Source organism: Armigeres subalbatus, chromosome 2, assembly GCF_024139115.2.
Source record: "Armigeres subalbatus isolate Guangzhou_Male chromosome 2, GZ_Asu_2, whole genome shotgun sequence".
Taxonomy (NCBI): domain Eukaryota; kingdom Metazoa; phylum Arthropoda; class Insecta; order Diptera; family Culicidae; genus Armigeres; species Armigeres subalbatus.
In genome coordinates, this window is record NC_085140.1 from 154,400,285 (window position 1) to 154,427,132 (window position 26,848).

Sequence of the window (26,848 nt, forward strand, 5' to 3'; positions counted from 1 at the left end):
AGCGGGTCACTTTTTAGTGACTTGGTCACTTTTTTCAGGCAAGTCACTAAAAAGTCTCTTTTTTCGACCTCAAGTCACTAAAGTCACTTTTTCTCGCAAAAAGTCACTATTTTTAACTATTTTGAAACTATTGACTATTTTTGAGTGAAGCTTTATGTAGGGTATCTGTTCCTATATCAATAACAATAAGGCAATGCGCATATGACATGCATTGATTTCTCACCCAATAATCAAGAAACATGTGAATAATTATGCTCATCTCATGTAATTTTTAATTGAAAACAATTTGGTAACTTCAAAAATGAAATTTTCATCACATTACAGAAGTATTTAGCTAAAAACATCATTACCGTCATGCACCTATTTCAATAACATTCAAAAACAGTTAATCCTATGCCTGTACCTATATCAATAATACTGTTTCCAACATAAAATACGCACACTATTACATGTGTGTATACGTAACGATATGATTGCAGTGATGCCGAATTCTTCAATATTTTGTATTTGAGTTGAAATATAATTACAAAATTGCTGTTTTGTTGCAGTTTTCAATCTTATCAGTTCAATTTTATGTTTATAATAATTTATCTCTTCGATATACCTTATTTTACAAACATAAGAGTTGAATTCACAATGAAAGTTCATTCAAGCATTTTTTGAAATAAAAATTTTGGTCGGCAACCTTTGCAGATACTGGAAGCCATGTAAACAGTTTGGAATACGGAAAAGGATAATTGGGACGTTGTTCGAAAGAAACCTTCATCAAACTGTAGGAAATCGCGTTGGTTTTTTTAAATAAAATTATATTTATAGTGAAAATGTGATGTGCTTTATGTGCTGTGAAGTGAATTTTGAAGGGATACAATTGTTTTAGCCCGAAATTGAGTGGAAAACAACGGCGTGAAAACAGATGAATCTGCTAGTAGCAATCGAGCAGTGCATCAAACCATCAGTTCAAAGGTAGGAAAATGCAAATAAAAGTGCTTTCTAATTTTATCTTTTAATAATTTGATTTTTGTGAATTAAAACATTACTCAAACAAAATCTTGAATAATATTCCAAACATTCAAGAATGTGTTCCATCCATTATTGTGTACATACGATGTGAGAAATTGTAAATAAATTGATTTTTTATTTGGTTTATCGACGGTTGGGATTAATATACGGGCTGTTATTAATATGGGAACAGATACCCTATAAGTCGGATGATGCTTTGGTCATAGCGGAAATGAAATTAGGGATCTTGGAAAAATGATCGCTCTGAAACTTCGCCAGCCATTTTACTCGCTACTCTAATATTGGCATTTCACCAGTAGCTAATTGACCTTTCCCGTCAAAAATTTAATTTGCTCAATCGATTATTAATTTTATTTAAAGTTAACTTAACCCATATTTTTTAAGCCTCTAAGTATTTTTAAAATTAAAAACAAAATATTTAAAAAGAGTTTTTCTTAGATTTGGCTAACATTCGCACGATTTTGAACGAACAGCGGGTGAATTTTGTCAGACCGGTTCACACGTGCAGCATTTTTTCAACTTTTGTTTTGGATTTTTTAAATAGTTAGAGGCTTGAGAGCGAGTCGAAAGAGAGAGATAGTTGACCTTAAATAAGCCAAAGAATCGATTGTGATAAAAAAACGAGATGCAGTTTTTGACGGGAAATGATATAGATATTATATACAGGGGATAAAGTTTCCCCATTTTTGAAGATTGCATGCGCTAAGATACATCGAAAATGAGGAAAGTGGATCAAGCCTGCCCAGTCTCCCCTATCAATTGCACTATTGGCGGTTCAGAATAATCTTTTCAATTTTAGATATTCTTCCTTGTGCTTCAAGAAAACCAATAGTTCATCAACTATCAAGGCTTGTTATTTAGTGCATACCTAAAACAAACATGCTTATCAGTTTTTTTTTATAACAGAAAATTGTTTTATCACAAAGCGGTGATATTTTGGGAAAATAAAAATATTTATTTTCAAATCGAAATAATGATAGTTGCTTCTATTATTGTACTGCTCGAATTGAAAGGCGATACTTTAAATATGTAAGGGATCCTCAGATTAATTTTGCTGTAAGAACATGAGAAAATAAAAGCCGTTTTTCCCTCCCAACTTTGATCAATATTTTGGAATTTTTCAAAATAAATTTGGTGATAATTTATACATTTGAAATAGCATAAATGTAAAAGATTCAAAGCGTGATTTTTTTTTAGATTTTGTTATATTCGTTATATTTTGATAACTTTTGAATTTGAAGACAGGCCGACGGTTTTCATAATTTTTGTTTCGTTTTCTACCAAAACGATCCGTACTGATGTTCCTTTCGAACTATAAATTCCTAAAACTCCTTAAACCAAATCATATCTGCATCTTTCTTAAGTAGGTGTTCAGCTAATCCAGTGATCGTAATTTTCACTCATTCCCACGAGATTTTTGCCTACAAGTCATTTTTCGGGGAAGAAAAACAGGTCTTATGAGTAATAAATAACCATGTTTCGTTCACTTAAAGTGGCGCAAACGTTTGACTCATAGTTTTTAGTAGTCCTTCTTTTGACTGATATTTAGTCAAATTTCCTTGGAATAAAAAGAGAGGGCAAGAGTTAGCGTGCACGATTTTCGTTTCTTTTCTGAGTTCGTTATGAGAGAGTGGTGAGTGAAAGATGGTTTCCGCCACAAATTACGAAAAAAAATTCTCCCTCGACCTAAAACGCTTAATTTCGTCTCATCGAAATCGCAGCTGAAATTGAAACTCACTATTTGGTCACTTTTTCTGCAACTGAAAGTCACTGTTTGGTCCCTTTTTTCGTTAACTTTGGTCACTAAAGTCACTATTTTGAGCGGCATTGGTCGCTACCAGCCCTGGATAGGGCAAAGTGAACAATTTTGTAAATAAAGCAAATCAGTCGTAATATATATTTTAAACTATGTACATATTATAAATGATATTCAAAATGTCACCTCACTGGTATCTTCAGCGCTATGTCGATTCATTAAGGTATGTATCGTTTAATGGTAAGTGATTTAAACATTAGTGTTTTTTAGTACTAAAACAGTACACACATACATATAAGCATACACAGGGACAGCAACACAGGGACAGCAAGCTGAACCTTGGCCAGGTACCTCCAAAACCGGGGGAGGAAGGACTTGGAAAGGTCCGTCCACTCAGGAAAGACGGTGGCAAGGGGTTACGGCAGGCTGAAAGTTCGGAAAGGTCCGGCAGGGACGCAGGTAGCATTGGTTCGGCTATCTGCAGCGGACGCCTCCAAGGTAGTCAAGTTAGGGAGCGTCAAAGTGGGATGGTCGGTATGCCCTGTGCGCATATACGAGCAACCCGAAGTTTGCTTCAAGTGCCTGGAACCGGGGCACAACAATGGGACTGCAAAGGCCCTGACAGAAGCAATCTCTGCCGACGCTGCGGATTGGAGGGACATAAGGCACAATGCTGCACGAACCCTCCCAATTGTTTGATTTGTTCCAGAAAAGCTGTGAACATTCGATGTGCCCGGCGTTTAAGCGTGCTGCAAAATCAAAGTGCAGGTAACGCAGCTGGCTTGCTCGGCCTCGCCCGAGTGTTTGGTGTGCGCAGGTTTAGAGGAAACGGCGGAACACGTGTTGTTCGTGTGCTCACGTTTTCGCGCAATGCGTGACCACATGCTTGCCACATGTGGTCTGGACACTACCCCGGACAACCTAGTTCGGAGGATGTGTAAAGACGAAGTTGGTTGGAACGCCGTTTTATCGGCTATCGCCCAAATCGTCTCGGAGCTACACAGAAGGTGGCGCGTGGACTCAAGGATGGCTAGTTCAGGCGCAAATAAGAGGTGGTCCAAGGGATCGGAGTCGGCTTCATGGGTCATACCGGTGGTCATGCTCTGTGGTCGAACTCGATCCTTTTATCGAACAAGTGGCCGCGCGAAGAACAACATGGTATCGTCGCTTTCGCGGCGTCGGTCAACCGGGCGGGTTCCGAGCCCGAGGACGGAAAGGGGTCCTCGTCAAGGCTGGGGCAGGCGTAGGCACCCCCTAGTAGCACAGCTCAGATCGATTTGGTTGCATCAACTCTAATGTGACTGAATTTAGTCGCATAAGAGTTACAGTGTCTGATATGTGACAAGTGTGCTACTCGGGCCGCGTCAGCAAGTCCCTCTGTGTGCTGGCGAATAGGCCCTATCGCAGAAAGGTCAATTTGGGGTGCACGCGGCATCATCATTTTTGATACCAGTTGTGCAGAGGGAAGCAGGCGCGAAGTCGACCCTTCCCACCTTCCGAGGACATAGGGCGTGGTAAGGCCACCTGGAAAGCCGGCAACGCGCTGGCACGATACCATGGTGTTCTTCTAAAAAAGCGAGTTACGATGTTCGGTGCTGCAAGGACACGCAGCTAACCTCGAGGGTGCGTTGTGCACTGGCCCCCCTTTGAAGCATTACTTTCTGGTTGTACCGAAGGGACTATGGGCTTGGCGGCAATGGAAACGGTTTAGCGGGTCGGGGATGTAGTCCTGCCTCCCTCGGTGATCCCTAACCCCGCACTTCCTGGTCAACCCAGGATGTCTGTTGAGCAGATTCCCCCTCCATTGTTTAGGAAGAAAAAAAAAGGACAGCAACACCTTATATCGTTTATTTATTTATTTATCATCAGACTAAGGCCGGAGTGGCCTGTGCTGCACATAAAAGACTTCTCCATTCAGCTCGGTTCATGGCTGCACTTCGCCAACCACGCAGTCTGCGGAGGGTCCGCAAGTCGTCCTCCACCTGATCGATCCACCTTGCCCGCTGTGCACCTCGCCTTCTTGTTCCCGTCGGATCGTTGTCGAGAACCATTTTCACCGGATTACTGTCCGACATTCTGGCTACGTGCCCGGCCCACCGCAGTCTTCCGATTTTCGCGGTGTGAACGATGGATGGTTCTCCCAACAGCTGATGCAACTCGTGGTTCATTCGCCTCCTCCACGTACCGTCCGCCATCTGCAACCCACCATAGATGGTACGCAACACTTTCCTTTCGAAAACTCCCAGTGCGCGTTGGTCCTCCACGAGCATCGTCCAGGTCTCGTGTCCGTAGAGAACTACCGGTCTTATAAGCGTTTTGTAGATAGTCAGTTTGGTACGGCGGCGAACTCTATTCGATCGGAGCGTCTTGCGGAGTCCAAAGTACGTACGATTTCCAGCCACTATGCGTCTCCGAATTTCTCTGCTGGTATCGTTATCGGCGGTCACCAGTGAGCCCAAGTACACGAATTCTTCAACCACCTCGATTTCGTCACCACCGATACAAACTCGTGGTGGGTGGCTCACATTGACCTCTCTTGAGCCTCTTCCTATCATGTACTTCGTCTTCGACGTGTTGATGACTAGTCCAATCCGTTTAGCTTCGCTTTTCAGTCTGATGTAGGCTTCCTCCATCCTCTCAAAGTTACGTGCCATGATATCAATGTCGTCGGCGAAACCAAATAACTGGACGGACTTCGTGAAAATCGTACCACTCGTGTCAATCCCTGCCCTTCGTATTACTCCCTCCAAAGCGATGTTGAATAGCAGACACGAAAGACCATCACCTTGCCGTAACCCTCTACGGATTTCGAAGGACTCGAGAATGCCCCTGAAACTCGAACTACGCACATCACCCGATCCATCGTCGCCTTGATCAACCGTATCAGTTTATTCGGAAATCCGTTTTCGTGCATTAGCTGCCATAGCTGGTCCCGATCGATTGTATCATATGCGGCTTTGAAGTCGATAAATAGATGATGTGTGGGCACGTTGTATTCGCGGCATTTCTGCAATACCTGACGTATGGCGAACACCTGGTCTGTGGTAGAGCGTTCACCCATAAATCCCGCCTGGTACTGCCCCACGAACTCTCTTGCAATTGGTGTTAGTCGGCGGCATAAAATTTGGGAGAGTACCTTGTAGGCGGCGTTCAGCAATGTGATTGCGCGGTAGTTGCTACAATCTAGCTTATCGCCCTTTTTGTAGATGGGACACACGACACCTTCCATCCACTCCTGCGGCAGAACCTCATCCTCCCAAACCTTGGTAATCACCCAGTGCAGCGCTCTAGCCAGTGCTTCACCACCGTGTTTAAACAGCTCTCCTGGTAGTTGGTCAACTCCAGGGCTTTGTTGTTTTCAGTCGGCCGATCTCCTCCTGGATTTCCTGGAGATTCGGAGCCGGAAGTCGCATGTCCTGCGCGCGTGCTCCTAGGTTCATTACCATACCGCCACCGTTGTCTGTCATATCGCCATTCAGGTGCTCTTCGTAGTGCTGCCGCCACCTTTGGATCACCTCACGCTCGTTCGTAAGAAGGTTCCCGTTTATGTCCTTACACATATCGGGCTGTGGCACGTGGCCCTTACGTGAACGGTTCAACTTCTCATAGAACTTTCGTGCGTTATTAGCGCGGTACAGTTCTTCCGTCTCTTCACGGTCTCGATCTTCCTGCTGGCGCTTTTTCCTCCGGAAAATCGAGTTTTGTCTGTTCCGCGCCCGTTTGTATCGTGCCTCGTTCGCCCTCGTGCGGTGTTGCAGCAATCTCGCCCATGCTGCATTCTTCTCCTCAACTAACTGCTCACATTCGCCGTCATACCAGTCGTTTCTCTGATCCGGAGCCACCGTGCCTAGTGCAGCGGTTGCGGTGCTTCAATGGCGGATCGAATATCTCTCCAGCCATCTTCAAGAGATGCTGCGCCTAGCTGCTCTTCCGTTGGGAGTGCCACTTCCAGCTGCTGCGCGTAGTCTTGGGCTAGTCTACCGTCTTGTAGCCGCCCAATGTTAAGCCGCGGCGGACGACTCCGACGCGTGTTGATCACCGTCGAGAGTTTTGAGCGCAGACATACTGCGACGAGGTAGTGGTCGGATTCAATATTCGCACTGCGGTAAGTGCGTACGTTCGTGATGTCGGAGAAGAATTTACCGTCGATTAGAACGTGGTCGATTTGGTTTTCCGTTACTTGATTAGGTGATTTCCATGTGGCCTTGTGGATATTCTTACGGGGAAGAAAGTGCTTCGGACTACCATTCCGCGGGAGGCTGCAAAGTTTATGCATCGTTGGCCGTTGTCGTTCGATACGGTATGCAGACTATCCGGTCCGATGACCGGTCTATACATTTCCTCCCTTCCTACCTGAGCGTTCATGTCACCGATGACGATTTTGACGTCCCGCAGTGGGCATCCATCGTATGTCTGCTCCAGCTGCGCATAGAACGCTTCTTTCTCGTCGTCGGATCTCCCTTCGTGTGGGCAGTGCACGTTGATGATGCTATAGTTGAAGAAACGGCCTTTTATCCTCAGCTTGCACATCCTTGCGTTGATTGGCTGCCACCCAATCACGCGTTGGCGCATCTTTCCCAGCACTATGAAGCCGGTTCCCAGCTCGTTGGTGGTGCCACAGCTTTGGTAGAAGGTAGCCGCTCGATGCCCGCTTTTCCACACTTTCTGTCCTGTCCAGCAGATTTCCTGCAGCGCTACGACATCGAAGTTGCGGGGATGTAATTCATCGTAGATTATCCTATCGCAACCTGCGAAGCCTAGCGACTTGCAGTTCCATGTTCCAAGCTTCCAATCGTGATCCTTTATTCGTCGCCTAGGTCGTTGCCGATTGTATCGAGTCGTATTATCTTCTATGTCGTTCGTAATAGTTGTTTTTAAAGGCGGCTTATTGGGCCTGCGCAAACCTCCTGTCTCGTCGGAGGGCCGTCGTGTCAGGGCTGTTTAGCGTCCCACCTAACACCAGGACTTGGGCTTGTGCGCTTTGAGCGGCACACGGTCGCTTTGGCGGAGCCTACTTGCGGATACATGCAGCTTTTTATAGAGGTTTAACAGGGCCCACTGTCAAACCCCACCACATCCTAGGCAGGCGCCACAACTCGCAGATGGCCTGGGGAGGGATCGTCAAGCCCTTGGACATAGTCCCTGCTGCCCGCAAACCTCATATCGTTAAGCTGACTCAATTGTTGTCCTATCAACGTAAATATAGTAGAAAACTAAAAAATAAAACGAAATAATCATTCAAAAAAGATTTTGAATATCACTGGAAGTGTGGCTTCCCAGACAAATAACATCAGAGAGTGAGCCTCCAGACATACTAGACTATGCCTCTTCCCTCTCAACCACATATTATTCATTGATATGCAAAATTAAGTGGCATATATTTGCGTTCCAAATACACACCTTCCAGCCTGCAGCCCATTTTTGTCATGTCACTACTCACTAATGATTCATTTGACAACGATTTGCATCGAGATGCCATTTCTTCTGCCCATCTCAGTGACGCATTTCTTCCGCTCTGTGACGCAAGCGCTCGTGATTTTCAATCCTTTACTAACGACATTGGATTTCCCGACGGGGTCTCAAGCGTTTTCAGTTTACTATAAATTGCAGAAAATTCTTCACAAAACGTCAGTCAAATCAAAAATACCGAAAAGGGATAATCTTTTTAAAAGTTTACGCTTACAATTGGCATTTCGAAGCAATTCAAAATGATTAAGGTAATTAAGGTAAATTCATTCAGAATCACATGCGTGGCAATAATACTAAATTTATTTGGTCTTAGATCATCAGTTTACTGGCAATCATCGCATTTGCCACAGGTAGCGAGATGCCAATGAAAGTCGGTTCACCATCTACTTCCCTGCCACTTCCAAAGCTTATGCGCACGATAAGAAATGCCCCCGAAGTGCCAGTAATGGAAACACAAGTTGACGATCAAATCGTGACAACTGTCGCTCCGGCGGAGGCAGGTCCCACGGATGATATGGCTAAGGCTGAAACGTTCGGGTTTGGTTTCCACAAACACATCTACGTTGCACCTCAGTACTACGGAGGGTATTACGGAGGATACTATCCATACAATTCGTATTACCCAAGCTACGGTTATGGCCAACCGTATTACTATTGATAGAGCGATAATAAAACTAGTGAAATGAAGAAATATGCGTATTTTATATTGATAATGATCTTCCGATATATTAACCCTACCTTCAATTTGATATTATTGATTAGGAATTTTTGCATGAAATGTATTCTTGTTGGTAAAATACAAATGGAACATAGATTGAGGACGCGGCTTAGACTTTCTACTTTTCTTTCTCTTTTCAAGTGGAAGCCAGGAAGAAGGAAGGTCGTTCGAATTATATAGTCACTTAAATAGCCCTCCGCCCACTTTTATAAAAAATAATCTTCACTTCATGCCTGCCATATCCTAACGGAACTATAAAATCTATATGTACTGTAGTTTAGCCTATGTCTAAGTTTGGAAGATGATATTAGCAGTTTGCACATCATTGTATTGCAAATTTTGTGCGGTCTTATCCTAAGTTTAGACAAGGCAAGTGAATTGATCAACTCAGTTGAATTACATCGATTTGACCACGATTTGACCGTGTCCAATCCACATAATTAATTTACTTGACTTGAACGAAAGTTGAACCTGCTAAACTTTTTCATTCACCTTGAAGAAAAAAACAAAGCAAACTGACATACTGAAACAAAAAAAATTAGAAGGGTTGTGTAGAAGACATGATCGCACGACGTAAACTACGTATTTAATAAATCGGTGCATTGAAATTTGAAGTATTGTCAGTCTACTATAGGGCAAGTGCGGTCAGACATTCAATTGTTGATATCAGCTAATAACGTCGTATATTTGAGTGTTTTGGATATTTAAGGTGGTTATACAACAAAGCCACAAATCGGCCATCTTGGAAACCACGTGCTTTTTCTAGTGATTTTTCAAGAGCACGAATTGAGAGAACCACAACGCCCATGGGGATGAAACATCCGTAGATCGTTTGTTTACTCATGCTAAACAATCGACTTGAATTTCAGCATTGTACGAAAATTATTACGCTAGATTTTAACTTTTAATAATCAGAGTAGGAAACCGTGTGGTGAATTTGAAATTCACCACATGGCTTGATTGTATATTTAACATTTATTAATGTCATATATTTTTGTTTATATATCATGCATAATTCAATAATACTAGACCAATAATTATTGAATTATGCATGATGTATGAATAGAAGTACTTCCTCCAGTGTTGCCCCTAAACAAAACCCAAGGAAAAGTAGAAACATGGAAATTTGATATGACATGATATAGGACAAAATACCCAATAGTGGACCACCTAGTAGTGGAATTTAAAAGTTGCTGACAAATAACGAGTAAATTTTAAACATAGTATAGTATCAAATGACGCACAGTATCTAATAACTAGTTCTGCATCTTCGCTGATTGTTAAATATCCAAAACACTCAAATATACGACGTTATTAGCTGATATCAACATTTGAAAGTCTGACCGCACTTGCCCTATAGTAGACTGACAATACTTCAAATTTCAATGCACCGATTTATTAAATACGTAGTTTACGTCGTGCGATCATGTCTTCTACACAACCCTTCTAATTTTTTTTGTTTCAATATGTCAGTTTGCTTTGTTTTTTTCTTCAAGGTGAATGAAAAAGTTTAGCAGGTTCAACTTTCGTTCAAGTCAAGTAAATTAATCATGTGGATTGGACACGTTCAATTCGTGGTCAAATCGATGTAATTCAACTGAGTTGATCAATTCACTTGCCTTGTCTAAACTTAGGATAAGACCGCATAAAATTTGCAATACAATGATGTGCAAACTGCTAATATCATCTTCCAAACTTAGACGTAGGCTAAACTACAGTACATATAGATTTTATAGTTCCGTTAGGATATGGCAGGCATGAAGTGAAGTTTATTTTTTACAAAAGTGGGCGGAGGGCTATTTAAGTGACTATATAATTCGAACGACCTTCCTTCTTCCAGGCTTCCACTTGAAAAGAGAAAGAAAAGTAGAAAGTCTAAGCCGCGTCCTCAATCTATGTTCCATTTGTATTTTACCAACAAGAATACATTTCATGCAAAAATTCCTAATCAATAATATCAAATTGAAGGTAGGGTTAAGCTGATTATACAACAAAGTCACAAATCGGTCATCTTGGAAACCACGAGCTTTTCTTAGTGATTTTTCAAGAGCACGAATTGAAAAAACCATAACGATCATGAGTGTGAAACATTGGTAGATTGTTTGCTTATTTTTGCTGAACAATCGACTTTAATTTCAGTGCTGTACGAATATTATTATGTCAGATTTGGACTTATGAAAATGTGAGTAGAAAAACTTGTGGTGAGTTCGGAATTCACCACGGGCTTGATTGTATAATCACCTTAATATATCGGAAAATCATTATCAATATAAAATACGCATATTTCTTCATTTCACTAGTTTTATTAACGCTCTATCAATAGTAATACGGTTGGCCATAACCGTAACTTGGATCATACGAATTGTATGGATAGTATCCTCCATAATACCCTCCGTAGTACTGAGGTGCAACGTAGATGTGTTTGTGGAAACCAAACCCGAAGGTTTCAGCCTTAGCCATATCATCCGTGGGACCTGCCTCCGCCGGAGCGACAGTTGTCACGATTTGATCGTCAACTTGTGTGTCCATTACTGGCACTTCGGGGGCCTTTCTTATCGTGCGCATAAGCTTTGGAAGTGGCAGGGAAGTAGATGGTGAACCGACTTTCATCGGCATCTCGCTACCTGTGGCAAATGCGATGATTGCCAGAAAGCTGATGATCTAAGACCAAATGAATTCAGTATTATTGCCATGCATGTGAATCTGAGAATGGTTTTGCTTATTACCTTTATCATTTTAAATAGCTTTAAAATGCCAATTGTAAGCGTTAATTTTTAAATAGATTATCCCTTTTCGGTATTTTTGATTTGACTGACGTTTTGTGCAGAAATTTCTCCAATTTATAGTAAACTGAAAACGCTTGAGACCCCGTCGGGAAATCCAATGTCGTTAGCAAAGGATTGAAAATCACGAGCGCTTGCGTCACTGAGCGGAAGAAATGCGTCACTGAGATGGGCAGAAGAAATGGCATCTCGATTCAAATCGTTGTCGAATGAATCATTAGTGACATGACAAAAATGGGCTGCAGGCTGGAAGGTGTGTATTTGGAACGCAAATATATGCCACTTAATTTTGCATATCAATGAATAATACGTGGTTGAGAGGGAAGAGGCATAGTCTAGTCTGTCTGGAGGCTCACTCCTTGACGTTATTTGTCTTCCAGTGATATTCAAAATCTTTTTTGAATGATTATTTCGTTTTATTTTTTAGTTTTCTACTATATTTACGTTGATAGGACAACAATTGAGTCAGCTTAACGATATGAGGTGTTGCTGTCCCTGTGTATACTTATATGTATGTGTGTACTGTTTTAGTACTAAAAAACACTAATGTTTAAATCACTTACCATTAAACGATTTGTGCTTGCAAGGCTCGCAACAAGCTGCATTCCATGGGGAATCAGGTTGCATTGTTTAGAATTGAAAATTTGCGAGAATGCTCGATATACAGCCAAAACTGTAAAATCAGGATTTTATTTTTCATATATTTGTATGGGTCTTATTATAAAGTAAAGAGGTTACATTTTCAGCAAATTGATTTAAAGTAAATTAGAAAAAGTTTTTCACAGTTATTTGAACTGTCAAAGGACTTTAAAATACATACCCTAATGAATCGACATAGCGCTGAAGATACCAGTGAGGTAACATTTTGAATATCATTTATAATATGTACATTAGACTGGCCCAGATTACTATAATTTTCGGCTGATTTATTAGGAGCTGATTTGTGTATTTTTGGGTTTTTTGATCGAATCGCATCAGCCGAAACCTATATAAAAGTTCATTTAATCATCATACAATGTTCTGTGAAATTGTTCTGTAGCATACCAACTGCCGTTTTTGCAATTCTGAGGTCAATCGAGCAATCAGAACCAATTTCCAGATCGAATGAGTGACGGAGGTGTATTTTCCTATACATTTTGGCCGAAATCCCCATACAAACTTCAAATCAAATGCGCCAGCTTATGCAACAAGCGGCTGAGCTGAAATTTTCAGAGATTGATTTTCTTACCCAAAGACACAATCCTGGGGGGTGCCCCGTGGAATTAGACAACTTTTTGTTTCCTGGGCCAGTCTAATGTACATAGTTCAAAATATATATTACGACTGATTTGCTTTATTTACAAAATTGTTCACTTTACCCTATCGAACCATTTTACCCCGCCAGAAACGAAATTGAATTATTTTGGACTAATTTTAACTGGTCATATTATTTTTTTTCAATATTTTTCAACTTTTTTCACAACAGGCTTTGATAACTAATAAAATAAGGTTTGACAAATCTGCATTGAACAATGCAATTTCTTGGTAGCCATTTGATAAACAGTAGCAGTAGTTGAGGTGTCTAATTTACCCCTGTCACCCCTATTATAACCCATCGACTGCACAGAATAAGCCAATAAGTCAATATTCGCATATATGGATTTATAAAAGTTTTGTCTTCTGATTACGCAAATTAAATTTTCGATAACCAATATTACTCACCCAATTTAGTACATATTGGAACTATTTTCTAAAATCTGGTTTCCAAAAAAAATAATGACGTATCTTCTTCTTCTTATTGGCATTACACCCCCACCCTGGACAGCGCCGCCTCGCAGCTTAGTGTTCATTAAGCACTTCCACAGTGATTAACTGCGAGGTTTCTAAGCCAGGTTACCATTTTTGCATTCGTATATCATGAGGCTAGCACGATGATACTTTTATGCCCAGGGAAGTCGAGACAATTTCCAATCCGAAAATTGCCTAGACCGGCACCGGGAATCGAACCCAGCCACCCTCAGCATGGTCTTGCTTTGTAGCCGCGCGTCTTACCGCACGGCTACGGAGGGCCCCAATGACGTATCTAAAACTTGGAATATGCGCACCAGAAATCGCACCAGGAATACATCTTTCGGCCCAATGCACTAGGTATCTCTTTTATTTGCATTGTGACAAACTGGGTACATTGCTATCGAAGGTGCATTCCAATCATGCTGTCGCTGTGACGCAAATTGTAAATTTATCTGTGTGATACCTTTCCGCGCTGCTTTCGAAGATCTGCCGGTACGTGAGAACGATATAAAAATGGTAGCATTTCCCTAGAGAGCATCAGTTACCGACTGGCAAGGATACCAAACTAAGTTCTCTCAAGAATATCTCCGTGGATTCAATATTCTGTTCAAAATGATGAAGGTTAGTTACAATCACAAAAGTTAAAATAAAAATCCTCACTATTGTTAATTGTAACTTCAATTTTCAGCTCTTTTGTTTGTTCGTTTTTCTGGCGATGGCCGTTGCTCATCCGACGCCAGGGAACCAAAACGACCGACCGGAAGCACCCGCAAACCAGGAAATGCAGCTACCAGGAGTCTCAGACGATGGCGATATGGAAAAGGCGGAAACATTCGGTTTCGGGTTTCACAACCATTACCACATTGTACCACAATATTATGGTGGGTCATATTATGGTGGTTATGGTGGTTATGGCGGTTACGGCGGCGGATATTACCCCTACTATGCACGCAATTATGGATATCCTTACTATTACTGAGCTGTGAATAAATTAAAAATGTTGTTTGAAAATTTTGAGTTTCTTATTTCGTTTTGTCTGTCGAGTTTGCAATCGTTGCAAGCTGTTGCAAGCTGAGACGAGACCTGCAAAGACGCTGCTTCTTTTCTCTTGTTTTGACACTTGTTCTTCTTTTCATCACAGTTGACCATCGAGTTTCAACTGTTTACTTGACTGTTTCACCTAAGCCCCAGGTGGGCCCTTCTGAGCACAATAAATGTGTATCCAATTCACGAAATAGTTAATTCATTTTCATAAGGATTTTTATACCGGGAACAAAACACAGGTTTATTACTGATTATTAACAAGCTAAACGGAAGGTTTGGAATACTCGTTAAAGTAAAAAAGTCTTGGTAAAACAAAAATGATGTGGAATATTTTATTTGGGATACCAATACTTTCACTCAAAAAGCTGCTGGTTGCACCTGACAGTTCGTGACAGCAGTTGACTGGCAGCAGCTGAAGTTACATTTTTTCCTCTTTGCAGGTCTCGTCTCAGGTTGCAAGCTATTGTGGGAAGGCAGGTCCTGAAGTGTTGTACACAGAAATAAATGTTTAAATTTAAACGGCATGTAAACGACTAAAAGAAAAACTCCCCCTGAAAAATTAGAAATTTTCCATTAAAAAATATTGGAAATCGCCAATAAAGAAATCAATAAAGAGCAATATAAAATATAAAAATTTCCATAAAGAAATTTAAAAAAGCTATAAAACTGAGCATTTTCCATAGATGACACTCTCTTTAAGCGTTTAAAGTGGAAAATTTTATTAAATTTATTGCCTTTTTTGTATTTTTTTAATGAAATTTATTTTTATTTTTTCCCATCACTGAGACTGTGTTGCCTCGCAGCTTAGTACTCATTCAGAATTTCTACAGAATTTCTACAGTAACTGCGAGGTTTCTGAGGTAAGCTAAAAAAATTCGCCTAAAATTGATATTCTGTGATTAATTCTCAAGTTATGAAAAATTTGGTGTTTCATTTGTAAGGGGGAAGAGGTCTCGAACCATCTTAAGAATCTTCCCCGACCCCAAAAACCTCTGAATACGATTTTTTACGCCGATCGGTTTCGGAGTCTATAAGGTTCAGACAGACAGAAATTCATTTTTATGTATATAGATTTGGGAGACAAAAAAAGTTGTAAATTGACAAAATGGTGTTTGTTTTAGGATTTTTTAAAATACTTTGAGCCGCTTTAACAAAATTTTAAATTGCTTTATTATTTTTTTATTAAAGAGATTTTCAGCCCGGGCTGGATCATCTCTTAAAATTTTAAATTAAAAATTTACCAAATCAAAAATCCTTTAAAAAAAACATTTCTGAAGGTGGAAGCAATTTTATATCATTTTAACAACTGAGGCAAGCTATTCTGTTGCCCAACTGAGTGCTTCAATGAAAATTTCCCGGACAGTATAGCAGCGTCGCTTCATAAAGCTGACTCAGCACTTTGAAGCGACGCTGCTATACTGTCCGGGAAATTTTCATTGAAGCACTCAGTTGGGCAACCAAGCATTGCAGATTACTTCACATTTTCAGTTTTTAGAATTTTGCTTTGTTTTCCATTATGTAATACAAAAATGCTTTTACATTCGCATATGATGTTCTTACAAATAATTTAATGGTAGTTACCAATTAACATGTAAGTTATACCTAGTATTCTAGAAATCAAACAGAGGTGTTTTGGCGGAACTCATTATACCGTCTTACTCTATTCCAGATTATATTCGAGTTTACGGCAGTGCAATTTAACTACTTATCTGAAGGGAGGCATAACCCAAAAAATTTCTTCTCATGGTAATGTTTGAGATTGAATAAGACCTACACGCCCACCACACGACTATCGACGTTGTCATAAAAAGTTATCTAAGTAGCGATTTATCTTATATATGAAGATGTGGCGGAACACGAATAGGTTGAATCAAAGAATTTAATTTACAGACAGCGTGACAGAGTGGTACGAGGAACGTACTGTACAGACCTTTTCAACCCTAGTTTGTGTAGAGACTTTTATTTAATTTACACTCAACCCTCTTTTTACGGCAGTTTTTTATACGTCACTTCGTTTTACAGCCGGTACGTGACGTAAAAAGAATTTGAAACATTATTGACAACCAAAAGTAAGCCTATAAGAAGGCACTCTTAGAAACCCAAAGAACAAAGTAGATGCTTTGTATATTCATCATTTGCCTTCAACAATTGTTCCATTCCAGGTCATCCATAATTTCCTGGAGTCTACACGCGTAACCAAGGATCTAAGGTCTACAAGCGTAACGAAAGAGCTGTTATCTCTTTTTGAAAATGGTTCATGCCCTATTTGACCTATTTGATATATTAAACTAAATTCTGTTCCAGGTCATCCAAGAATTTCCTGGAGTATATGTCTTGAGGTCTACCCACGTAACCGAAGGGCTGTTATCTCTTTTTGAAAATGGTTCATGCTCTTTATGATCTATTAAACCAAACTCAATATGCCTTATGCAGCCGTTCCTTTCCAGGTCATCCAAGAATTCCCTCCTCAGCCGCGGTTTCATCCGAAATATGTTCTCCGAGTATTTGTCTTTCACTTGCCTCTCAAATGTAGGCATACGAGTTGTTCTAAGATCTCCAAATTGTTCTGGAGTTTGAATAAAATGGTCTACCAAATCAACTTAGGCTTGCGTGATGTCCCCAGCCATGGTATTAACCCAAGTATGTCCTCTGAATATTTGTCTTTCATTTGCGTCTTAAATCCATGCATATGAGATGTTGCAGAATCTCCAAATTGTCCTGGAGTTTGAATCAAATGTTCTACAGAATCAACCAAGGCTTTCATGATGTCCCCAGCCACGGTATCTACCCAATTATGTCTTCCAAGTATTTGTCTTTCACTTGCGTCTCAAATCAAGGCACATGAGATGTTATAAGATCTCCAAATTGTTCTGGAGTTTGAATCAAATGGTCTGCCGAATCGACCAAGGCTTTAATGATGTCCCCAGCCGCGGTAACAACCTAATTATGTCCTCCGAATATTTGTCTTTCATTTGCGTCTTAAATCCAAGCATATGAGATGTTGTAAGGTCTCCAAATTGTTCTGGAGTTTGAATTAAATGGTCTACCGAATCAACTAAGGCTTGCGTGATGTCCTCAGTCCAGATATCAACCCAAGTATGTCCTCCGAATTTTTGTCTTTCATTTGCGTCGCAAATCCAGACATATGTGGCAAAATCTCCGAATTGTCCTGGAGTTTGAACCAAATGTTCTGCCAAATCAACCAAGGCTTTCATGGTGTCCCCAACCGTGGTATTAACCAAATTATGTCTTCCGAGTATTTTTCTTTCACTTGCGTCTCAAATCCACACATATGATTACAATATTTTGTATGACAAACGTGATGTCAGTGTCTTGACTCAAATCGAAAACATCCAATGCCCGCAGATAATGCTTGAATGTCTAGTTCCTAATCTAGCATGATTTTTTTCTCGTTTGAAAAATTCAACATGGTTGTTAAATAAATGGTTTTATTTTATTTAAAGTAAGGATCTCCATATCCATGATTGTGTGCGTAGTATGGGTAGTATCCTTCCTAGTAATCCGTGGTAATGTCTGTGACATTCGAAACCAAATGTTCCTGTCTTATCCATGTCGCCGATGTCGCTTGAGATTCCTGCTGTCCACTTACCAATTTTTGTTAGTGCTGCACTGCTGATTTGTCATTTTGGTCTGCTGGCATTGGCTGCGCCGCTAGGACCAATCTAAGAACAACAAACATGCATTTGAATCAGCAAATGAACAAAAAAATAGATTTCACTTCATCAAAATATATATATTTGCAATTTTAAATATAATTATCCTTCATTATTTCGAACTGTGATTTATAAAGATGTTCCATCAGACTCTCAGTTTGTCAACTTCGGCAGATAATAACTGATACCCTGTAGAAAATCTTCATCTTTTACATGTAGGCATCCATTTGCGATTGTTTTTTAGGGCAATAAGAAAATCCAAAGTGTCGCACGTAGGCGATTGAAATTTGCGTCACGGCAACAGCAGGATTGGAATATGAACTCCATAACTATGTAGGTATCCACCGCAAAACGAGTTGCCGATGATTCGAGATGCGCAATGAGGTCCCCGTTTGTGGGCGTGTGGATAAAGAAAGAGTGCATTGGTCAATTCGAAAGGTCTCATGAGTTTTTTATTTTCCGAATCGTCGTGCGTCACGTGTGCCATATTGATAAACTGCGTCATTTGATCGTGGCGTCGTTGGAAATCAGATTTTATGTGCACAGTTTCTTAGAGTATTATTCGCCATGGAATTTGATTGAGTTTAAATATTATTAGTTTTCATTACAAGTATACGATTTCAGGTTATTTAGCATAATCAATAATTGTCTCATCATACTACTACTAGGGGTCATTCGCAATGATGGCGTCTTGAGTTATTAGAGGTCTTCATCGGCGGATCCCGCATATATATATATATTTTTTTTGCTCCAGTGGCGTTAGGAGAGATAGTAGGTGGGAAATTATCGAGAAAAGCTTTGGGGCGTTCTGCTTGACGGCTGCTTTGCGTTTACGTCTATTGGTGCCAATCAGGCGATTTTGGAAAATTTGTTCGGCTCGTTTCTGCTGATTCCTATGTGTCTGCCAGAGTAGACGCGACGTCCGATGCAACTCATGTAAAGGTATAACAATTATCCTCAAAGAACTGAAAAATTCCATTGTCTCGTCGTATCGCATCGCGTCTGTTCTAGTTTCTCACCTAGGATGGCAACCAAACGCCGTTGACAGCCCTATCTTTAACGATGGGCTTTCTATTCCACTCAAGCCACCGGGAGACTGGCTTCCTGACGGGTGCATGAAGACTCTTTGTTCCTGTTTGCGTCGGTAACGGTTACAGCGGTACACCATCAGCATCTGTTGCTCATATTGAGACTTTGAAGTATTATATCAATACACTAAAGGCACACAAAGCAAAGTTATAAATCATAAACATTGCAGACAGCTGCTTAGTCCTACGGCACCTTTGCGTACAACCCGATTGAGCTGCACTAAAGTGGGTGTAATAGGGCCCTCCTTAGCCGTGCGGTAAGACTCGCGGCTACAAAGCAAGACCATGCTGAGGGTGGCTGGGTTTAATTCCCGGTGCCGAAGAAAGTGGGTGGAATACAAAGTGTCGACACTGTCAGAATTCGAACAGGTTTCATATGTCATTCTAATACAAAATTGTGTTCTAAACGAGCAGAAGACCTGTCAAATGCGGGACATGTTGGTACTCTTACTTACAAGACCCTAGGCGTAACCTTTGAGTATTATTTTAAAGTGCCCATCTTGTGATGTATGGACGACTGATAAGGGACCTTGTGAGCAAATTTCATCCAAATTATTTGTTTTGTAAATCGACTTTGAATATTTAAAATTACCTTTTTTCTTTAATGTAGGACTCTATTTAGATTTCTTTATACTTTCATTCCAAAATTTGACTAATTTTGTGATATTTAGTCATCCGTAACTGCACTTTTTGATTAGATCCATAGGGCACTCGAACGAATCTCTTTTTCATTTGTTCTTCATAAAAGTTAGAAAACAACAAGGCCAATAAATGTCAAATTAATTGATTATTGATCTAGATTTTTATTTCTTTTGAACCCTTACAAATGTTATGATATGCAAATAATCGCGTGACTCTCATCAAAGATTTACAGCTCTTATACAAATAAGCAAGCTTTTCTTGGATAGATCTTGTGATGTTGATTTCAATGGCATTTCATAAATCGATATGTGGAATGCTGTATCACTTATTTGCCTTTGAAATACACACCTTCCAGAAGTCATACTCTTCAGTGTGATTCATCAAACAGCTATTTGAGTTAGGATGCTTCCCATTTCTTTCGATCTGTGACGCAAACTATCGCTATTTACAAACCAGTACTAATGAAATGGGATTTTTCAATAAGATCTCAACTGCACTCAGTTAAGTATAAAATGGAATCATTTCTCCACAGAACGCCAGTCAATTCGCACAATTCAGGAAAGAATTATCAGCTCGAAATTTGAAAAATATTTCACCCAAGGAACTACCAAAACCTGCATAATGATTAAGGTAGCTTATTGCAATTTTTAGAATCTTTCATAATTGTGACTACAAGTGAACATTAATTATCTCGTTTCAGATCATCAGTTTGCTAGTTATTATCGCAATTGTGACAAGCAGCGCGACTCCGATTAAAACCGGTCCACCATCTACTACTCTTCCTGTACCACGGCTTGTCAGAAATGCTTCACCAGTAACTGAGGCTCAAAACGAACAATTCGCAACAACTACGGCACCGGAAGTAGGTATCTCAGACGACATGGCTAAGGCTGAAACGTTCGGTTTTGGTTACCATCAGCACATCTATGTAGCCCCTCAATATGGCGATGGATATTATGGCGGAAATTACGGAGGATATTATCCATACCGATCTTATTACCCCAATTACGGTTATGGACAAGGTTATGGATATCCGTGCTAAAAGTGATACAGCAATAATAAAATTAAGAAAAAATAAATAAATATGAAAAAAAAACATTTCTCTGTAGAGCATGTTCTTCCAGCAGTTTAATCTTGCAATGAAAATTGAACAATAATTTTCAACAATTTGGAGCCACCCAAGGATCCAATTTATTTTTTTTATTGAGGTTGCTATTAGCAGTGTTTTACTGTGCATTTCCAATGAATCGCCTACTCTGTCGATCCTTTGAGAATCTTTTATTAAAATTCCGAGTCATAAAACTAGAATTATTCGACATGAGGTTCCTCGCTTAATATTCCGTTGATGTCTTTTGCTTACTTTTCTGTGCATAAGATATAAATAATAGTGTAAAGTGATTTTTACAATTTTCGCCTGATTTTTGAAAACGTCGAATGTCTAAAGGAGAGGCTCTCTTTGTTTACTTTTTTTTTCTGATTATGACAAAGCCATATTAATATTTTTATCAGATTTTTTAGCATAGATTTGAAGAAAACAGCTTTGTCAAGCGTACTGTGGTGAAAATATCGAAGCAAATGCAAAACTACAGTCTAAAAATAAGCGAAAGAGAGCGCAATGAAGAAGAATCTTTCATTTGGTCATACCGTTTTGACTCAAAACCCGAACATGACTCATATTCCGAATACTTGCGTTTTAGCGCCGGGTTTTCTTACTGAGGGTGAAGATTACAAACGAATTCAAGAAAATTGAACGAATAAAGCCAAAATGTTCATTTAAAATCGAGTGTTCGGAATATAAGTCATGTTTGGAATTTGAGTCAAAACGGTACGACAACGGCTGCCAGGGATGCCAGATACAATTTTATAAGTCTGTATCAATCTCAACAAAATATTTGTATTTGTCTATATGGAGTTTAGAAGGTACATGAATTATTCAAAAACCATGCACTTTTGACAACGTGGAAAAAAGTCGGTGTAAGACTTAGTCCAGTCAAGTACGAGATACTGAAGACAAGTAAGGTTGCTGTTAATGTTGAAATACGTATTCTTAAAGCTACTGTAAAGTTGCAATCAAGTGGTGGCATTAAATGGGATAATACTATCTCGTCTCATGACAAGTGAAGATATTCCACTAAAAGCACTACATAATGTTCAACTTAATGCAACTTATATGTGACCATATTCAGTCACAATCAAGTTGCTGTTACCATTTTTGACTAAGTTATGCTGCTCGGGTATGTATATTTGTTGTTGATGATGTTGATGATGATGATGGTCCCGCCACATACCCCTACAAAGGTTTGAGCTAGACGATTTATCTTTAAGATAATTAATTGAATGATATAATAACAATTTAATCAGATTTGCAAAAAACAAAAACGATCTGATTACCATCACAGATATGAATTACATAACTTTTCATTACTATCCAGCAAAAAATGTAAATTAAAAAAAAACTGTTGTTTTCATCTACAGATTCTCATAAGCATCGGTAGTGATACTTCGAGTTTATACTAAAATGCAAAACTTGTGATACCTCTCGCACAGATTTCAAAAGTTCCACCTAGAATCGCGTTTCATGTTTATACAAGACCACGTTTATCACTCGTAAGCATCAATAAAATTAATAATCTATGTCGTCAACAAAACTAAAACTTGTGTTACCGCTCCGTCGATATCAAAAGTTTCGGTATCAGCCACGGAACAAAACTCTACCAGATCGCCCATTACTAATCCGAAGAATCATTTAAACAGTTGAAAATGCGCAAGTCTGTACATAAATTTTAAAATCATCCATATCTGCTTTGCGCGCGAGACTCAAACTTTGTAGACTACACAAAAAAGGTCAGATTACAATTACGTCAATATATATAAAATCCATCATCATCATCGAGGCGAACAAAACAGTTTATCATGGCCTCAATAAATATAAAATACAATTGTCCAAACAAACAATCCGTAGGTCAAACTTCGTCAAGATACAAAATTTATTGAATTATAAAAGTCAACTAAGTAGCTGCTTAAAAGGCAGCTTTACGTGTGAAACACAAAGTCTCTTAAACTGTGATAATGTCGTTGCATCGTTTGATATGTGTAGGCATCGAATTGAAATAATTGATACCTTTAAAAACAAAGAATTTTGTGAAGCTCCATGCAAAAAGTATGGTGTTCTTATATCTTCCGCGTTTCTAGTGTTATATCTATGAATGTCACTTCCTCTTTCAATTCGATCACACAAATATCGAGGCAGCAATCCGTTAATTACTTTAAAATGAACACCATTGTCAAATACACAATTCTTTTGCTTCACTGAGAGCCACTGCAAAGCATCCAACAAAAAAGTTGAGGAAGTGAATCTGTTACATCTCAAAATCAAACGCATAATCTTATTCTGCAAACGCTGCAATCTCGATATTTGTGTCTGATTTGCTAAAAACAAAATGGAAGGACAAAAGTCCAAGTGAGGAGAGATGATTGATTTGTACAACTGTATTTTGCTAGCAATATTTAATTCGTTTTTCAGTCGACAGAGGATTCCATACTTCTTGGCTATTTTCTTGATGACATTGTCAATATGTTGGTCAAATTTCAATTTATCATCAATAATCACGCCAAGATATTTAATTTCCCGTACGCGATCAAGTGTCTCGTCATCAATTTTCACAGAGACATTATCAATTGAACGATTTCGCGAAATAATCATGTACTTTGTTTTACTAATATTCAATTTCAACTGTTTGTACTTCAACCATCTACTTAAAGAATGCAATGGTATTAGCATAAATACAATACAATATTTACGCAATTTTCTAACTGAAAATCCGTCGGGAAGTCCAAAAGATTCGGAGCCGGAGGAGAGGCACTGAAGCAATAAATTCGTTTGGAAACCCAAATAACGGAACGGACATCTTTTGGGCTTACGAGCGGAGAATCCTTGGTATTTTCTGGTTTGTTGATTTTTATCGGTGATGAAAAATTTTTCAAACCCAAAAATATAAAGTTTTACGGTGACCGAAACCCCACCAAAAGGAGAACCCTTGGTCTTTTGAACTTTTTTGGTCTTTTGAGCTTAACTCTTTTTGCGCTTTCGAACAAAATCCTTTTGGCTTCCGAACGGAATCTTTTTTCGGCATCGGAATGCCAAAAGGATATCCCTTGTACAGAAACAGATAAATAATCCATTCAGAAGCCTAGATAGCCCCCTCGGATTTCCAAAAGCATTAAAAGTAATCTCGAAAGTCTAAACGGAATCCGTTTGAAAGTAAAGTCCAAAATAATTTCGTTTAGAAGCTTAACAAGGTTCCTTTCGGAAACCAAAAAAAAAAATCTGTTTTGGGAGCCCAAAAAAATGTCATCCAGAAATATAATAGAATGGCTTCCAAAATCCAAAATTACGTTCGGAAACCCAAAGAAAGGACTTGTTTTGGGTTTACGAACCGAGATTTTTTGGTTTTCTGAACGGAGCTCTTTTTGGCTTTCGGAAGGAACTCCTCTGGGTGTTCGAATCGATTACTTTTGCGCTTCTGAACAAAATCCTTTCAGGGCTTCGGTAGGAAACCCCATAAGTATTCTAATCGATTCCTTGCCCAGAATGCCTAAATCGAAAGTCCAAAACATGTCTGTATGTCTTGCATCCCTAGTCGCTGCTTATATGCAGGCTACTGACATCCTATTGTTTAGCCCATCGCCAGACCGTAGCCAGGATGTCCTGGGCTATATTTTTTTCATACTGTGTTTCAATGATGACAGCGGGCTATGTCTATTGTGATGATTACACCGCACTTGTCACCGGCTCGCTTATATGTATCAGGCACAAACAAGTTGTGGTGTTTGAGTAAGATGCCTTCAGCGTGTGTTTATAGATTCCCACTTCAGCGTGTCAATCGGCGAACAGTAAGCCATGACTCTGCCTCTTCTAGACAGATCTCCGTGGAGTGCATACGCATCAACGGAGAGTTGCTGTCACAGAATTTCGTTCCGACCATTCAGGTTCCAACATTTTGGCGATCCTGCCAGTCTATTTTTTGATCCTGTCACTGATTTCATGAGGTGAGTTGAATTCATGTGGTTAAATTGTGAAGAATGATATATTTTAGTTTGAAAAGCACATGGCGCGTCTGGAGGACCGTCGAAAATGATTTGTGGTTTGCAATTATGATATTGGGTGTCTCGAAAACCGTTAGAAAAAAGTTTGTGGTTTGCAACATCACAAGGCGCGTCTCGAAGACCGTCGGAAAATGGTTTGTGGTTTGCTAAATCACAAGACGCGTCTCGAAGACCGTCGGAACATGGTTTGTGGTTTGCTAAATCACAAGACGCGTTAAAAGATCGTCGGAAAATGGTTTGTGGTTTGCAAAATCACAAGACGCGTCTCGAAGACCGTCGGAAAATGATTTGTGGTTTGCAAAATCACAAAACGTGTCTCGAAGACCGTCGAAAACGGTTTGTAGTTTGCCAAATCACCAGACGCGTCGGAGAATGATTTTTGGTTTGCTAAATCACAAGACGCGTCTCGAAGACTGTCGGAAAATGATTTGTGGTTTGCAAAATCACAAGGCGCGTCTCGAAGACCGTCGGAAAAAGGTTTGTGGTTTGCTTAATCACAAGAGCGTCGGAAAATGGTTTGTGGTTTGTAAAATCACAAGACGCGTCTCGAAGACCGTCGGAATATGGTTTGTGGTTTGCTAAATTACAAGACGCGTTAAAAGACCGTCGGAAATTGGTTTGTGGTTTGCAAAGTCTCAAGACGCGTCTCCATGACCCTCGGAACATGGTTTGTGGTTTGCTTAATTACAAGACGCGTTAAAAGACCGTCGGAAAATGGTTTGTGGTTTGCAAAATCACAAGACGCGTCTCGAAGACCGTCGGAAAAAGGTTTGTGGTTTGCTCAATCACAAGACCGTCGGAAAATGGTTTGTGGTTTGCAAAATCACAAGACGCGTCTCGAAGACCGTCGGAATATGGTTTGTGGTTTGCTAAATCACAAGACGCGTTAAAAGACCGTCGGAAATTGGTTTGTGGTTTGCTAAATCCCAAGACGCGTCTCGAATACCGTCGGAAAATGGTTTGTGGTTTGCTAAATCACAAGATGCGTTAAAAGACTGTCGGAAAATGGTATGTGGTTTGCAAACTCACAAGACGCGTCTCGAAGACCGTCGGAACATAGTTTGTGGTTTGCTAAATCACAAGACGCGTCTAGAAGACTGTCGGAAAATGGTTTGTGGTTTAGAAAATCAGAAGGCGTGTCTGAAAGGTAGCCAAAAAAAGTTTGTGAAACTACAAGGTGCGTATGGAAGACCAACGGAAAATGGTTTACGATCCAGAAATATAATAAAAATATCGGGATTACCTGTAGGATCAGATATTTTGGAGTTTGAAAAATAAATAAAGTTGCCGGATTTCACAAAGCTATGCGGAAGTTTGAATTTATTATGCATAAGCTTAGTTTGGAGTTATTGGGTAGCAGTACTAGTTTACGCGTCTCTTATTTGGGTTTGTATAATATCCCAGATTTTAGATAAACGGCATTTGCAAGGCGTTTGCTCGGAAGGTCAACATCAATATGTTGAAGTTCAGATTAACGGGCAAGCGACAATGCAATTTGACAGCCTGTTGATAACGATTGTTATTCTTTTACGTGAGTCGCGTCGCGTCGCATCGCGCGTCGCGTTTACTCCGGCTTGCCCCTAAGGCTGTACTATAATACGCTAGACTAAAAGTTGGATTAAATGTACGAATTTGGATTGTATTTGGAACGGATTTGGATTGAATGTGAATTGTATTTGGAATGGATTTAAATTGTTTTTGAATTGAATTTGAATTGTATTTGCTAAAAGCTTGGATAATGAAAAGAGGCCATTGGCTTCGTATGTTTGTTGTTCTCT

General features: G+C 39.8%; 3 protein-coding genes across 3 annotated transcripts in view; all 3 read left to right on the forward strand.

Annotated features, from left to right (window-relative positions):
* Positions 1–21,027, forward strand: part of LOC134215320 (uncharacterized) — a 39,726-nt gene extending 18,699 nt beyond the window's left edge. The window contains exons 2-3 of the mRNA XM_062694533.1: positions 20,497–20,594; positions 20,665–21,027. Coding sequence (XP_062550517.1) covers positions 20,586–20,594; positions 20,665–21,006 — 351 coding nt within the window. The 5' untranslated portion in view covers positions 20,497–20,585 and the 3' untranslated portion in view covers positions 21,007–21,027. The remainder of the gene's footprint in view (positions 1–20,496; positions 20,595–20,664) is intronic.
* LOC134209315 (uncharacterized) lies at positions 8,438–8,903 on the forward strand. Its single transcript, XM_062685306.1, has 2 exons — positions 8,438–8,493; positions 8,559–8,903. The coding sequence occupies exons 1-2, from the start codon at positions 8,485–8,487 to the stop codon at positions 8,901–8,903; spliced, it is 354 nt and encodes a 117-aa protein (XP_062541290.1). The 5' UTR covers positions 8,438–8,484.
* On the forward strand, positions 14,042–14,527 carry LOC134215319 (glycine and tyrosine-rich protein-like). Its single transcript, XM_062694532.1, has 2 exons — positions 14,042–14,137; positions 14,205–14,527. The coding sequence occupies exons 1-2, from the start codon at positions 14,129–14,131 to the stop codon at positions 14,493–14,495; spliced, it is 300 nt and encodes a 99-aa protein (XP_062550516.1). The 5' UTR covers positions 14,042–14,128; the 3' UTR covers positions 14,496–14,527.
* Positions 21,028–26,848: the final 5,821 nt, after the last annotated feature.